The sequence below is a fragment of the Musa acuminata genome, chromosome BXJ3-4, assembly GCF_036884655.1.
Source record: "Musa acuminata AAA Group cultivar baxijiao chromosome BXJ3-4, Cavendish_Baxijiao_AAA, whole genome shotgun sequence".
Taxonomy (NCBI): domain Eukaryota; kingdom Viridiplantae; phylum Streptophyta; class Magnoliopsida; order Zingiberales; family Musaceae; genus Musa; species Musa acuminata.
Window position 1 is genome coordinate 8,730,109 of NC_088352.1, and position 13,694 is coordinate 8,743,802.

General features: G+C 34.7%; 1 protein-coding gene across 4 annotated transcripts; it reads right to left on the reverse strand.

Moving 5' to 3' along the window:
- Nucleotides 1–561: 561 nt before the first annotated feature.
- LOC135585824 (uncharacterized) lies at nt 562–10,541 on the reverse strand. 4 transcript variants are annotated; one of them, XM_065146384.1, is made up of 12 exons: nt 10,383–10,541; nt 9,334–9,602; nt 9,176–9,250; nt 8,991–9,049; nt 8,778–8,913; nt 7,998–8,094; nt 7,780–7,846; nt 5,979–6,077; nt 4,341–4,430; nt 1,863–2,017; nt 1,242–1,343; nt 562–857 (listed from the first exon to the last, which is right to left on the reverse strand). In XM_065146384.1, exons 2-12 carry the CDS (start codon nt 9,584–9,586, stop codon nt 743–745), a joined length of 1,248 nt encoding a protein of 415 aa, XP_065002456.1. In that variant the 5' UTR covers nt 9,587–9,602; nt 10,383–10,541; the 3' UTR covers nt 562–742. The 4 variants fall into 4 exon arrangements, with proteins under 4 accessions (XP_065002456.1, XP_065002457.1, XP_065002455.1 ...); XM_065146385.1 differs by lacking the exon at nt 10,383–10,541 and adding an exon at nt 10,013–10,362; XM_065146383.1 differs by lacking the exon at nt 10,383–10,541 and adding an exon at nt 9,805–9,887.
- Nucleotides 10,542–13,694: the final 3,153 nt, after the last annotated feature.

Sequence of the window (13,694 nt, forward strand, 5' to 3'; positions counted from 1 at the left end):
CCTTATGTTCTCGCGTATTCCTTACCAACCTACCCATGTGGGACCCAATTGTGCCAATCAATTGCAAGGCTGGTAACGGGAGATAGAATGGCCGATAGACAAATGGGTCGGGATGTGTTCTTGACGCACATGGCTTTAATGTACCATTGGTAGCTCAACGATAACACAAAGCGAAACGGAAATGGACGGCGTTAATGGCGTTAATAATAAAGTATATACCACAATTTTCTATTTGACAAAAAAGTAAAAAAACACACTTTCATCAATAGGAAATCAATAATAAACGTATATATCAACTAAGTTTACAGTGTCAAGTAACTTCCTTTTATGAAATCAATCCATATTGATCGATGGATTGATTGACCATTGATCGATATGGAGCTTTGGATGAATCCAATGTTATCATAAAAGGACTTTGAAATATAATGTTATTTGATTTAAATGGTTCCAAGTTTATGAATAAAGACTTATATGCCATTTAATTTACACTTTGTTCTAATGTTCTACCTAATGGGCGAAAGCATGAGAAAGCCATCAGTTAATGTACTCATATAGGTGCCATTGAAAACCAAAACACTTATGCACAATGCATTATTTTCGCCTTAATGTACACATTAACGATATCAGCATACAAAAGAGATCTTTAGTGAACAAGGAGAAGTTGAGGGAGAAGAGAACAAGGAGTAAACTGAAATGGAAGTCTGTTTCTCGCAAACTTTTGGAGAAAGACTCGCTCACATCTTCAAACAGAGATCCACATGCTGTAGTTCCATGAAGGATCCACTTCAGGAAGTCGATACTCATCAGGTTTAAGAGCCACAGGAAAATCTGGCAATGTTGGTGCTCTCTCAAGGATCCTGTAAATGGCCATTAGTTGTTTAGGAATCAGTTTGACTGGCAAATTTTATCTCCCATTAAATGGCAAATAGTTCGATGCAACACAGTTTGGTCCAGAGATCACAATACTACAGTGGTCGATATGATCCGATGAAGAATTAGAAGTGGTCAAATTTCAGATGCAAAAAATTTCAGATACAGAGTATTAGCTATAAATTCATGATGGCCTTTTAAGAGAGATTACAAAGTCAAGTCCGCTGAAGGAGACAAATATATTGAAACATAAAAGAACTTGGTCGTGTGTGTTTGATTTAAGAGAAATGAGGAGTAAAAGTTAGTCTTTGTCAGCTGACTTAGGGAGAATAAGATAAGGATTACTACTAAAATCATTTGACATATCATACCTGTCTTGAGTGTAGAGGTCTCGATTTATCCGAACCTTGCTGGATACATGTTTGGGGATTTTCTCACAAAGATACTTCATAGAACCCCAGGGCAGTGGATTCCTGTTAAGGATATAAATAATAGATATGATCAGATGGTTTAGATTCAATATACTTGAGAATATCATATTCAAATTATCAAACATGATTTTATATTAAACCAAAAACCCAGAAGTAAAAGATATATATTGAGTTTTGTTCCTGTTTAGATTCGAGTGTTCTAATTTTCATCATTTGCTTGCCTCAAGGTGACTAAACAATCATTGAACTACCTAGATTGAAGAACATGCATAATTTTTTTGGTCTTAGATCTCAATTTTGGACCGCATACTTATTTCAAATAGTTACAAACATGAAAAGAAACAAGTCCAGCTTGATACCCTTTTTTGCCATATGAAATCCGGCATTTCTACCCATTGTTTTCATCACCTTTGATTTTCCATGTCAAAATTTCATAACAAAAGTACTGTTATTTATTGCATCTAAAAGTCTCACGATATTACTCATGATCAGGAAAGGAAAAACAAAGGTAAGTTCAAATGAAAAATCTAGTCGACCAGAAAGTAGCACGAGAGGAACAACCTTGATGTGGGAGGCAGCACATTGAATGCCTCAGATGCCCTTTTGCTTTCTTTAAGAAAGTCAACAGCTGCTTTCAGAGCAGCGACGGCTGCCATATGGGATTTCTGTGTGTTCCCTTCATCAAGGAGTACACCATGATAATAATAAGCAGCAGCCTGTTAATGTGGAAAAAGACATGTAAACATGTGGAACTCGGTTTCAAGGACTTGAGAAGGATGATGTCTGCTAGAAACCACTGTTACTTGACAGAAAGGAGAACATTGGAACTATGAATTCCTTCTGGACGCAAAGCATCAGCACACTTACAGGATAATCAATTTCTTAATGTTTATCTACAAACTAAGTACCAATACACTTAACAAGACAATTCTACTTAAATCTTTCAACTTCTTTGGATCTTGACTACATGGTTGGAAGAGTACTAGTCACCGTGATAGAGAGAGACAGAGGAAGAAAGAATATTCTAATACATAGTTTTGGGTTGTCTTGGATGTGAATCATGTTAGATCCATTTAAACCCAATATATGAGTGTTGGATGTGGGTCAGGTTAGATGCATTTAAACCATAATAGCCCTTTATCCCAATCTTTTTAGTGACTAGATTTGATGTTCTTAAGTTCAAATTGACTGAATGTCTAGATTTGTCAGCTACTTCTTTTAGCATGGTTTAGTCAACTAATCGTTCATGTTATACTTTTTTAAGCATGAACTATTCAAAACATAGATCATATTCAATCTAAAGGATTGAGTTTTTAGATGAAATGATAATGCTAAATATTTTTAAACTGCACCAAAGCTAAAGGTCTTACCTTCAAATCTTTCCCAGGCACGCATTAAAAAACAATCCCCGATTAGTTCAAGTTTTATATGTTGCTCTTAGGCCTATTTGCTCACCCACATGTGCAGGGGAATATTAACAATATACATCATATCTCATGTACGGTCTTAAGTTTTCAAATGAAATGATAGCAATCAAATATGAATCTTGTATTTGCACCTCTTTATTTCACCTGATTTTCATATTTGTGTAATGTCTGTTCTTCTCTCTAGCTTGTACCATGCACTTGGGTTCAAGTTCCACTTTCCACATGCAAGTGTGTCAAGCCTAATCTAGGAGATGTTAAACTTCATAAATACAGTAGGTTTTTCCTATCAACTTTTAAGTTCTTAGATTGTATTGGTAACCGATCTCCATGTATGGCAACCCTGACTAGTAACACTAGGAAAACTATAGTAAAAAATAATTCTAACATAGTATGAGAACCAAGTGGACAAAAGAATCAGTCAAATTTAAAAAAGAAAGAGTTAGATGACCAGTTGGTTGCAGGCCACATCAAATTAAAGTTTGACTAAATGAAGATGAGTAGCGATATGAACAAGATGAAGACAATCATCCTACGCATGAACAGGAATGAGAATAAATGCTAGGAAAATATTCATGTGCGAGATTGAATTAAGAAAGAATTAAGAATATCTTAGTAATTCATATTGCTACGGATCGAACGAGTCAAGTGATATATATCAGGTGTGGCTGATAACACAAAAATTTAAGCTTTTGTGAAAAGTGATCACCCAATTCAAAACCTTTATCATAGGATGGAAGCATGTCATGTGTTCAAATGCTATGTATTGCCCTTCTTTGTTTCATATGGTATTTAATTCATATTCATAAAATATTCATTGTTCCTTTAGGTTTGCCCAATGTACTTGGGCTCTGGTTCCATATGTCTAGCCTACTCCAGATTTCATACAAGAGAGGCTATAGAAGTTCATAAATATATTGGACACTTTTCTAACAACTTAAAGGTCACATTGGAATTCATCCACCATATATGTTAGCTTGAATTCTTGTGAAAGAAAAATCCAACATGAACCTACGTGCACTGATATCGCCAAATCACATTCTCGAACTCAATTTGATTCCACTTAGTGTACTATTAATGAGTTTGGGTGGAACCACCTTGGTAGAATAGAACTTGATGGTTAACAGTTCAAACCGCAAACTCACGTGCACTTGCTCGATCAACTCAATGATTCACTATTAAAACTTGGTCCTCTGGATTTTATGTTGTGTGGTGATAAGGATGACAATCATGATCATGATGATGGATGGTTGGGTGGGTAACAATGAGAATCTTGGATGGTGGTGAATCAAATAGTAGGTTGTTAATGGTTAAATCCAAATTTAACCTCAAAACAATTCGATGATGAATTTACCGCCCAAGGCACTTCTCTAAAAAACATTTCGTACTGATGCAATATAATATATTTTGAGTATTAATTGCCCAATTGAGGACAAGAAGTACTAATTGTCATCGATAATTTGAGAAACCCTTGTTTTAATTAAACATGTTTTATCTCCATTATGCATGTTAAAAGTATGAGATCTAGGGCTATAAACATACACCAAAATTCAACATTAATCTGTTGACTATTTTATAGAAGTTCCAAAATTTATAAGGTAAGGGAACAACTAACCTTTGCTTCAACATATTTCAACTTGATAAAGAGATGGTGCTTTCCTCCCCAACCTTCAGCTAATGGATATTGTGCAATGTAATCAGTAGCCTGAAAACACAAAATGGTATTCTTCATAGTTATTAAAACTTCACATGCAAACATGACATCTGAAAGAAATGTTCAACATATTCCAATGTAAAAACCCAATAAATTCTCTTGAAAAAAAATTAAATATAAGCATTAATGATCACAAAATATCACTACCAAGAAGATATCAATTAGACAAGACCATAAAATGACCAGAAAAAAGCATGTTTGTTGAATAAAGATTAATGCTGTCAGGTTAACATTTTAGTTAGAATGTAGAAAGGATAAAACATGTTTCTTATGTTGAAAATGATGACAGGAAGTGAATATTTCAAATGAGAATGTAGAATTAGCATATAACATGTGAAAAACATTATGGCAATGCATTGATGCAACTATAAACACAAATAGCAATGTTACTAACAACGATATAATTAAAGATCATCAAAAGCAATAAACACAAACTGACCACAATAATGATAATAACAGTATTGTAGAAGTTAAAATAACATGCACTACGATCTAGCTGGAATTAATATTTCATTCCAAGAGAAGATAAAAATAACCTTGAACAGTATCATCAATCAACATCGTACTAAGCACTGATGAAATGGTTGGATATCTGATTCTGCCAAAAAGAGCTTCCTAGAAAGATTAAGCCTATATCACTAGTACCGGTTACGAGTCTATAAGCAAAAAGGTCCACTTAGCAGATCAGAATGTCAATTCTTGAGCCAAATCCACATAAATAAGCACATGGAGTCAAATCTTTGAGAGAGATACTAGAGATACTTGACTAATCAGCACATCAATTATTGGTGTTATTTAATGGCCATCCTTCATCCTATGACTTAAAATAGGAAACAAGTGGCCATTTAGCAATTTTATTATATTTTCATGAATAATACTATGTAAGAGAAAGCTCAAGGAATAGAGACCGGAAGCCAATTTGGTTTCTAGAAAGTTGGTGTAAACATTCAATGTGCAGTTGCTGCAGCATGGTAACAAGTATAATGCTACCACTAGCGAAAATAGAAATATAGATCAACAGCCAAATAAAAAAGAGAGAGAGAACCGATGACAATTAACAGGTATTTAGTAGTTAAGGCCAAAATAAATCTACTGATGATCTGTGGGAAGAAAGATTGATTTAGCCAGTTAATAAATGATAACTCATGGTATCCACAGTTCCTTGCATGAATAAGAATGAAAAACATCTAATACTTGTAAGATATTTCACCTAAAATAGATATTACCATTCATTGTAAAAAAGTTTATTTATTGACAGAACAAAATAAAAATGACATACTGCACAAGGAACATAAACAACAGAAGTCAAACTAGAAACAAATTTAAAGAAACATAAAAACGAAAGTCAAGATGCATGAACCAAATAGCATTTAATATGCAAGTGTAAAATGACAATTTGATAAGCACATAAATAAGCAGAAAGTGATCTGTTGCCACTTGTTTCCCTATAATAAATAGCAAAAGAGTTTTCCAATGTACAAAGAGGAAAGCAAGCAGGAAGAAGCTGTAGATGACTAAAGTGTTGAATTGTAGCACAACCTGTTGCCAGCACTTAACCATCTCACATGCTAACCTCCTTTTCACAGCAAGGGTAGCCGTGACACTATCCATTGCCATCCATAGTTGAATATCAACACTCTAAACCAATCATGGGAACAGGGAAGGAGAGCAAATTAGAGTGAGAAAAATGTTTATTGCTAGCTCATGTACATAGAAGCACAATAAAGGGACACTCTCATGTTAATGCAAGTTCAAAGATCATTTAAATGACAGTTCAGACACTGGTATCTGATGATTTTAGAAGACCAATATTGTGTAGATCATGGAGCTTCTATATTATGCTAATTTATTTTATAGAATTTTATCAAAACTGCAAACCAGCATAACTATATTACAAATAATAGATATAGCCTCATTATCGATACTGAAAATAGATATAACCTGTCTTAATGGTTATATTATCAGAAATATCTACAACATTACAGTTAAGTTATCCCATTCAAAAGATCCATTACACAAGTGCTTATAGGACATAGAATAACCATATAATAAAGAACAGATATAGTTCCGATATGATACTGAGAAAAGATAAACTTGTGTCAGTGGCTCTTTATCAGCATTAGCTACAAAGTTGCAGTCAACTAATCACATATGGCAGATGCATTACTTGAGTGTTCACAGGATAATTAAAAAGGTCCAAATGGTATAATTAAGTCATTAACATCATTTGAAATATGCAGAAGTCATTAGGAAAGAACTCTTGAACTGTTTCATATCATAGTTCAAGTGACAGGAAAACAATTAACTTTGATAACATAAAGAACATTGCCAATGCAAAATATATCCTTCATTATAAGAAAAATTACTCAATTGTTTCTGAAAATTTTGGAGAACAAACTTTTAGCTTCTACATTTTTTCAGAAACATACGCTGAAAAGATACCAAAATACGAATGAACAAAAGAATTGATTATAAACATATGCTAAATCCAAAAGATGACATTAACCAAACAAAATAATTGAACTTGAACACATACAAATAAAAATTTTCCACAAGGAGATTCCAATATCATGATTATTTTGTTTTGATCTCCATATTATATTGGACCTGATGTTATTTTTACACTTAACTCTTAAGTCTATAATCAAACTTTGTACCACATTGACCATCTTCATAAGTTCATGAATTGGCAACCTGCATATTGCTCCTTGCACTATCTTCACCTAGCATCGAGCCTTTATTTTGGATGCAGGTGACCAGGTTTGGACACTTCTATGCATTTTGTACAAACTGCTACTTCCATGTGCCATTAGCCATGTATGACCGGTACCCATTTTTGAAAAACCTATATTTTGCATTTTCTGAAGACAAGTCACTTGACAGCATGGATCAGTATTCTCATTTTAGTGACATCATTAAATTCATTTATCTTAGATGCTTATATAAATAATGATACTCTACCGATGGTCCTCTTTATTGCTCAAAACTTCAAATTCATATATCAGAATTAGTTCACTTGCATCTGCATCTAAAAACTTTCACCAACCATGCACCCACTGCAGTGCAAAGGTGAGCTACCCGGTGTTAAGTTTGACCTTACTAGATTGCATGGCAAACAGGCATCGAAAAATTAAATAATCGTACAAGAATAAAGCCAATCAACACTGGGTACTTGGTTTAATCAAAAGGTATAGCAAAACAAGCTCTAGTCAAGAAAGAGAATATAGCCAACATAGTTTAAATTAAAAGATATTTATAAAAGAAAAAAGAACTCTTTGACTATAGGATGAGCCTAAATTATCCCATAGAATCAATGTACATAACCTAAGAGAATAAGTACCTGACCCAATGCTTGAATATGAAGAGAGCGGAGCACTCCTTCAGCCAGGTCTACAGGAAGTTCCTTCCTACAAATTGCAATAATGATGAAAAAATCAAAGCATGTCAATCTCAAAGGGAAACATCTTAACCAAGGATCTTGCATAGATAACAGTTACATGTAGCAAATTAACAAAATTAATCTCTAAGATGTGGCTAAAATATTTACTAGATCTTAACCTCAGATCAGGAGGAAGTCGAGGAAGGACATGCTGAATAGCACAATCCAAATATCCTGCTGCCTTCAAGAATTTATCAATGGAGGTCCTCCTGCTTTCTGTGAAAATATCGCTAAACTGAAGTTTCTCCAAGTGATCATAATGTTCACCTCACACATCTTGCCACACAATTTAAATTTTATATGCAGGAAGGATTTTGTGAGGTGAAATTGGCAACATCAAAGAAAGCCACAAAATAAGAATGAAGCATAATATCTAATTATATGAACTACACTAATCATATGACTTTTGTGACTAGATTTATGTTGTGGCTAACTATAACATTTAAAAACAAATGATCTCTCCGGAATCTCGAATCTGGTTAATGATTGTGACACTAACAGTAACAGGTTCGTGAAGAAAGATCTTACTGGAGCAAAAACAAGGTGATTGTTTCGTTGGATATGATGAAAGAAAATGGTACCAGAGAATATTTGTGGAATATATCTCAATCAAGAAAGAATGTAATGTTTCTTCATAAAATACAAATGACCTCTTCCACTTCTTGAAGATCTTAATGGAACAGAAGTGAGGTAATTGTTTCTGAGTTGGATATGATAACAAGACCAATACCAACGATCTGTGAAATCTTCTCAATCAAGAAAGGATGTGATCCTTCTTCACTAAAGCAGATCAGTGGAACTAATAAAAAGGATGCACAGACTTCATTAAGGATGAAAGGTGATGTGAAAAAATGTAATGATGCTCTTTTTACTTTTCAAATCCAGACCTCAATACCCACCTTCATATTCCTTAAGATGATGTCCATCGCCAGATACTTTGGGAAGAAGCAATAAGTTGGCCTCAGAGAAACATATCATAGCCATCAAGTGAAGAACTGAAAGCACCTCATACCAAGCATTTGCCATTTTTGTTTCCTGCAACAGTCACCAATAAGCTTTTCTTATTCTAAGATAAAAACAGCATAGAAGGTGGAAGTAATATGTTACAGTACCTCAGCATCATCCATCCGGTTAGCCCATGCAAACCGTACTTTGTCTGTTAGTTGACTTCCTGCAAATTGTAGTTAACACAATGGTCAGAAAGTTGAAACAAATTGAATAAATCATGATTTGAGTGCAAAAATTAAGATGATAAAAATAAAAATCAAGTCTTCATAAAACAAATGAACCAAGTTACCATCTTTCACCAATCCCAGTAGAACTGGTAAGTAGTCTTCCAGAGCCTGCAGAAGATCAGCCAAACTGGAACCTCCTGCATGCACAAAATCTATTAGGTGCTTGCCTATTCAGATTAGCCCAAACAGAGTGGAGTTCACAAAATCTCAATCTGCTGACCATGTTGTGTGGCTGTTTTTCTCCTTGGCTTTGCAACAGTTGGTGCCTCTTGGGCAGCCATAACTACTATTTTAGTTCTCAGGGCTGACAGGTGTTCGACTAAACGCTTCGGCAATCTGTCACCCAGTGACTGAACAAAGTCTACGTTTTTAGGGGCTCGCAAGCCTGGCACGAAGACCGCCACCTCTTCGACAGTCCCTGGCCTTCCTTTGTTTGCAACTGCATCTTCTGGTTTTGAACCCACGCATCCCATATCCTGGAACTTTGTTCTGCCAGATGCAAATTCAATGATTGTTAATGCCTAACAATTATCAAACACTTTACTGATCTTTATCTTAATAGAAGATCGCTCAACAAGCCATCCTAGGATAACAAGGATGTGTTGTCCTTAACAATAAGGAATAAGAGAAGCTACTAAATCAAAGCTAACAGTTCCCTAATAACAGATGGGATGTAACTAAATTTTCATACTTGAAGGCGAAAGGCATCCACAAGCTAAAGCTGAAACGTGGCATAACAATCCTGAGATCAACCAACACAGGAAGGATGAAGTAAATGCTAACGACTAAAGCTATAGGTGACTCACGGGCATTACCTAAGAACTAGAATCCAGAAAATTCATACTTGGACCAATCCCACGAGTCCAACACATATAATTAAAGCAATCAAGCACTCTCACCTTTCTTATCCAATCAGAAGCTAAATTGAACAGCCTCTTGGTCTCCGCACTATAGAATTCGCACGTCACAAGGCAAAGAAACGAGAAAGTAAGAAAAAAGGGGCGCTGAATAGCCACGGAGAAAGATTTTTCTGAAACTTAACTCATCTAGAGATCCTTAACGATTACTCGAAGAAATCCAGATACAACCTTGAAAGCAAAGCAGGAACTCAATGCCAAAAGAAGGAGCAACCTTCATTTGATTTCCAAACCACTAACTCAATCGTGCAAATGAACATTAGACCACGAGAAATCACTGACGCAACGCATCAACCAAGGCACGAAAAGAAAGAAAAATTGAGATACAACGAACCAGCAGCGAGTGACTTACCACAGATCTCAGCAAGCAGAGAGCGATTCAAGAAGCAGAGAGTGAAAGACGAAGACGTTTGGAATTGCGATCGGGGAGAGGGCATTTAAAGGTGGGTGTTGTTCGAGGGCATTGGTTTGGATCCCAACGAGCGACCGATACATCCCCTTAATGCCTCTTAATTTAAACATAATGCTTTGTTTGTGATGTGTCTTTTATTTAATGTGGATGATGGAAATGGGGATCGATTTAATATTCATGGCTTCATGATATTAACTATATTTTTATTTAAAAGGACAATGATTTATTGGAATATAAAACGACATATAAATGCTTTATGGTTTGTTTGTTTGTAATAAATATATTAAATATTTAAAAACATTAAAAATGTGAAATTATTGATAGTTTTGTTTCTAACACCCGTCGGTGTCGAGGAAACGTTTTCTCTCGCCCAAAACAGGAATCAGACAAAGAAGAGACTATGCACGTCATACAAAAAACAAAAAAACACTTTCGAGACCTACCGTCACGTGCCGCCCGCCGCCTCATCGATCACGGACCTCCACGTGGTGGCTGGGAGTGAGATCTCCAGCGGACCGACGGCGACCGTCGCATGGCGCCTTCCTCCCTCGAGTCGATCACCAAGCAGCTCGCTGCCGCCCTTCATCTCCAGCCATCCACGTGTCACGAGAAGCAAAAAGGAAATCTCCCTCTCGCTCGTCTGTGACTTTTGAATCTGATCATCGACTTCGTGAATCTTGAGGCTCTATGGTTTCTTTGTGATAAAAATTGTAGGGAAAAGTCTAATATATTTACAAATTTTAGTGTTTTCTCTCATGTTCAAATTAGTTTAGAGTTGATATGTAAACGATGGGGCTAATTGGTTTATCAACTTCGTTTAGTCTAAATCATTAATCAAAATATTTAAATTAAAATCAATAATAATATATTTATTAAATTTTTATAAGTCAATCTTAATCTTGTTCACTTTGACCAATGATGTTACAGATAGACTCTGCGATATTTAAAATCGACGGATACGAGATAAAATAAAATTAAATATTTTATTTTTATAAATATAAAAATCCTAACGTATTTTTCTTTTTATAAGTAACTTATTGATTGAAACATGCCAAGCATCTGCTTCACAAGTCACAAGCAACTGCGTATCTTTGGCAGCTCAACAAACAATGGTGATCTCATCGGTGGGAAGAACGCATCTAAAAACATCTTTCCTTGGAGCGCTGCATCTACATGAATCTGAAACCTACGAGGCAAAAGAACGACAACATACGGTACACAACAAAGCTAGCCATCACTCTCTTATGCTTCTGCAAACAACTGTTCGAGCTGTTCTCCAATGGCACGGGGGCCGCTTCGAGTCCATCCATCTTTTCTTCTTTGTCGATGGTGTCCAACACACTCGCAGCCTTGTGCTTCACAACTGGGATGATCTCCGGCGGCGCCACCTCCGTCACAAACTGGACGCCATAGCCGTTCACCATCTCCGAATCAAGCAAGGAAGGGATCGAAGTCTAAGAAGCTTTTTATTGGCTCAGAAGAGAGAGAGAGAGATACCCAAAGGAAGGAGGAGGTCTTCAGGCAGCCTTTGGTGCTCTCCACTTGTCTACCTGCAACATATATTTATAAACGAGCAGGAAGAAGAGACGGCTTCACTCCTGTGGACTACATAGCGAACCACAATTCATTATCACATGATTTGTGTGTGCGTTATTACGGCCACAAGGTTTTAAGCATGTGGATCGTTTGGACGTGAGGTTAGCAATTTGGACGGTCTATAGAAAGCCACGTGTTTGTTGTGATTCGGGCATGTGTTTCTTGTGTGACCTAAAGTTATTAATTTCTTTTAGCAGGAACAATTAATTGATCTAGGTTATCTATGGTAAGTGAAATGATTGTTTGTTCTAATTCCATTATATAAAATGTTTATATGCTAAAGGATTAAAAATACAATATATCATTTTATACTTTAATTCATATAAATTAATATAAATTATTATTAAAGTGATTAATATTGATAAATGATCATTTGTTGTTATCAGACGATGACTCATAAGGAATTGGTCATTTTAGATGGGTTAATATAGTTTTATTATTTCAAAATGAATAAAAAATAAGTTTAAGGGTAGAAAATGACTCTAACACTTATAATAAGGTCTTAGTTCTCATATTTGTTAATCGATATAGAGATAAAATATATTTATTGTCCGTGGAGTTGAGGCTAAGTAGGTCCTTCTTCTAGTGTTAAATATATTAATATAATTTTTAATTTTTTGATTGAGATATCAATTTCTTTTGATATTTTAAATCCAAAATTACATTGAAAACATATTTAATAAAATTTCTTTGATAATTAAATTAGCTTTGGTTATGAGACTCGAAAGTACTAAAGCTTAACAATTTTACTTTATAGAGAAATGAAACTAAGAGGTTTTTTATAGTGTGGCTTTATGGATGTTATTTTAGAAGATAATTATTGTTGGGACAAATTTACAATATTCAAAAGATAACTCTATATTGACTACACGATGTCAAAATATCAAACATGTGACATTTAAATATGTGTGAGTCGCATAGCACCAAGGTATCGATCAATTATGTAATGAGCATGTGTAGACTATATGATTAAGTAGATGTTAATCACATAGCTATGCGATGAATATGTGTTGCCCATGACATCATTCCTTATTAAATATCAATTGTTATACATACACATATACATATATATATATATATATATATATATATATATATGACAATTGGTATAATCTCTTATTCATGTTTGTTGTCTCTAAACCTCCAATTAATGAACTTAATTTGCATTTACAAAGTCCCTTCAATTTAATTCATTACTATATTAACTTATAGTGTTGTTTAGTGAGATAATACACAATTATTATTACTATCCTCTTTACTATTTCTTCCCTTCTCCTCCCTCTTGATCATAAATCCTTCTACCTCTTGATCATGATGTAAACATGAAACTTTTTATTTGATACATACAATACTAAATTATTGATTTATAATTATAGCAAAAACTTATTTTATTTTTAAAAAAAATATAATAATAATAAAACAGTAAGTGAAAAAGATTTTTATTATTTTTTCGTTCTAATCCGTAAGAATAATAGAATATGCAATGAAAAGGTCAATTTTCTCCGCTTGTATTTGCTCAATACTTGTCACGTGTAATTGTCGTGTGCCGTATGGTCAAGGCCTGTGTTTAAGAAGTCGGCCAACACAAACAGGCAAATCATCCAATCACAAATAAACAGTCCAGAAGATTTAACACGTGGAATCTTTTTTGTTGGT

Excerpts from the sequence above, each read along its gene's own strand:
- LOC135585824 (XM_065146383.1), bottom strand. The coding sequence starts at position 9,848 with ATGCCACGTTTCAGCTTTAGCTTGTGGATGCCTTTCGCCTTCAA. Across the intron at positions 9,050-9,175 it reads ACTGGGATTGGTGAAAGATG|GAAGTCAACTAACAGACAAA; the intron begins GTAACTTGGTTC and ends TACAATTTGCAG. Across the intron at positions 6,078-7,779 it reads ATATTCAAGCATTGGGTCAG|AGTGTTGATATTCAACTATG; the intron begins GTACTTATTCTC and ends TGATTGGTTTAG.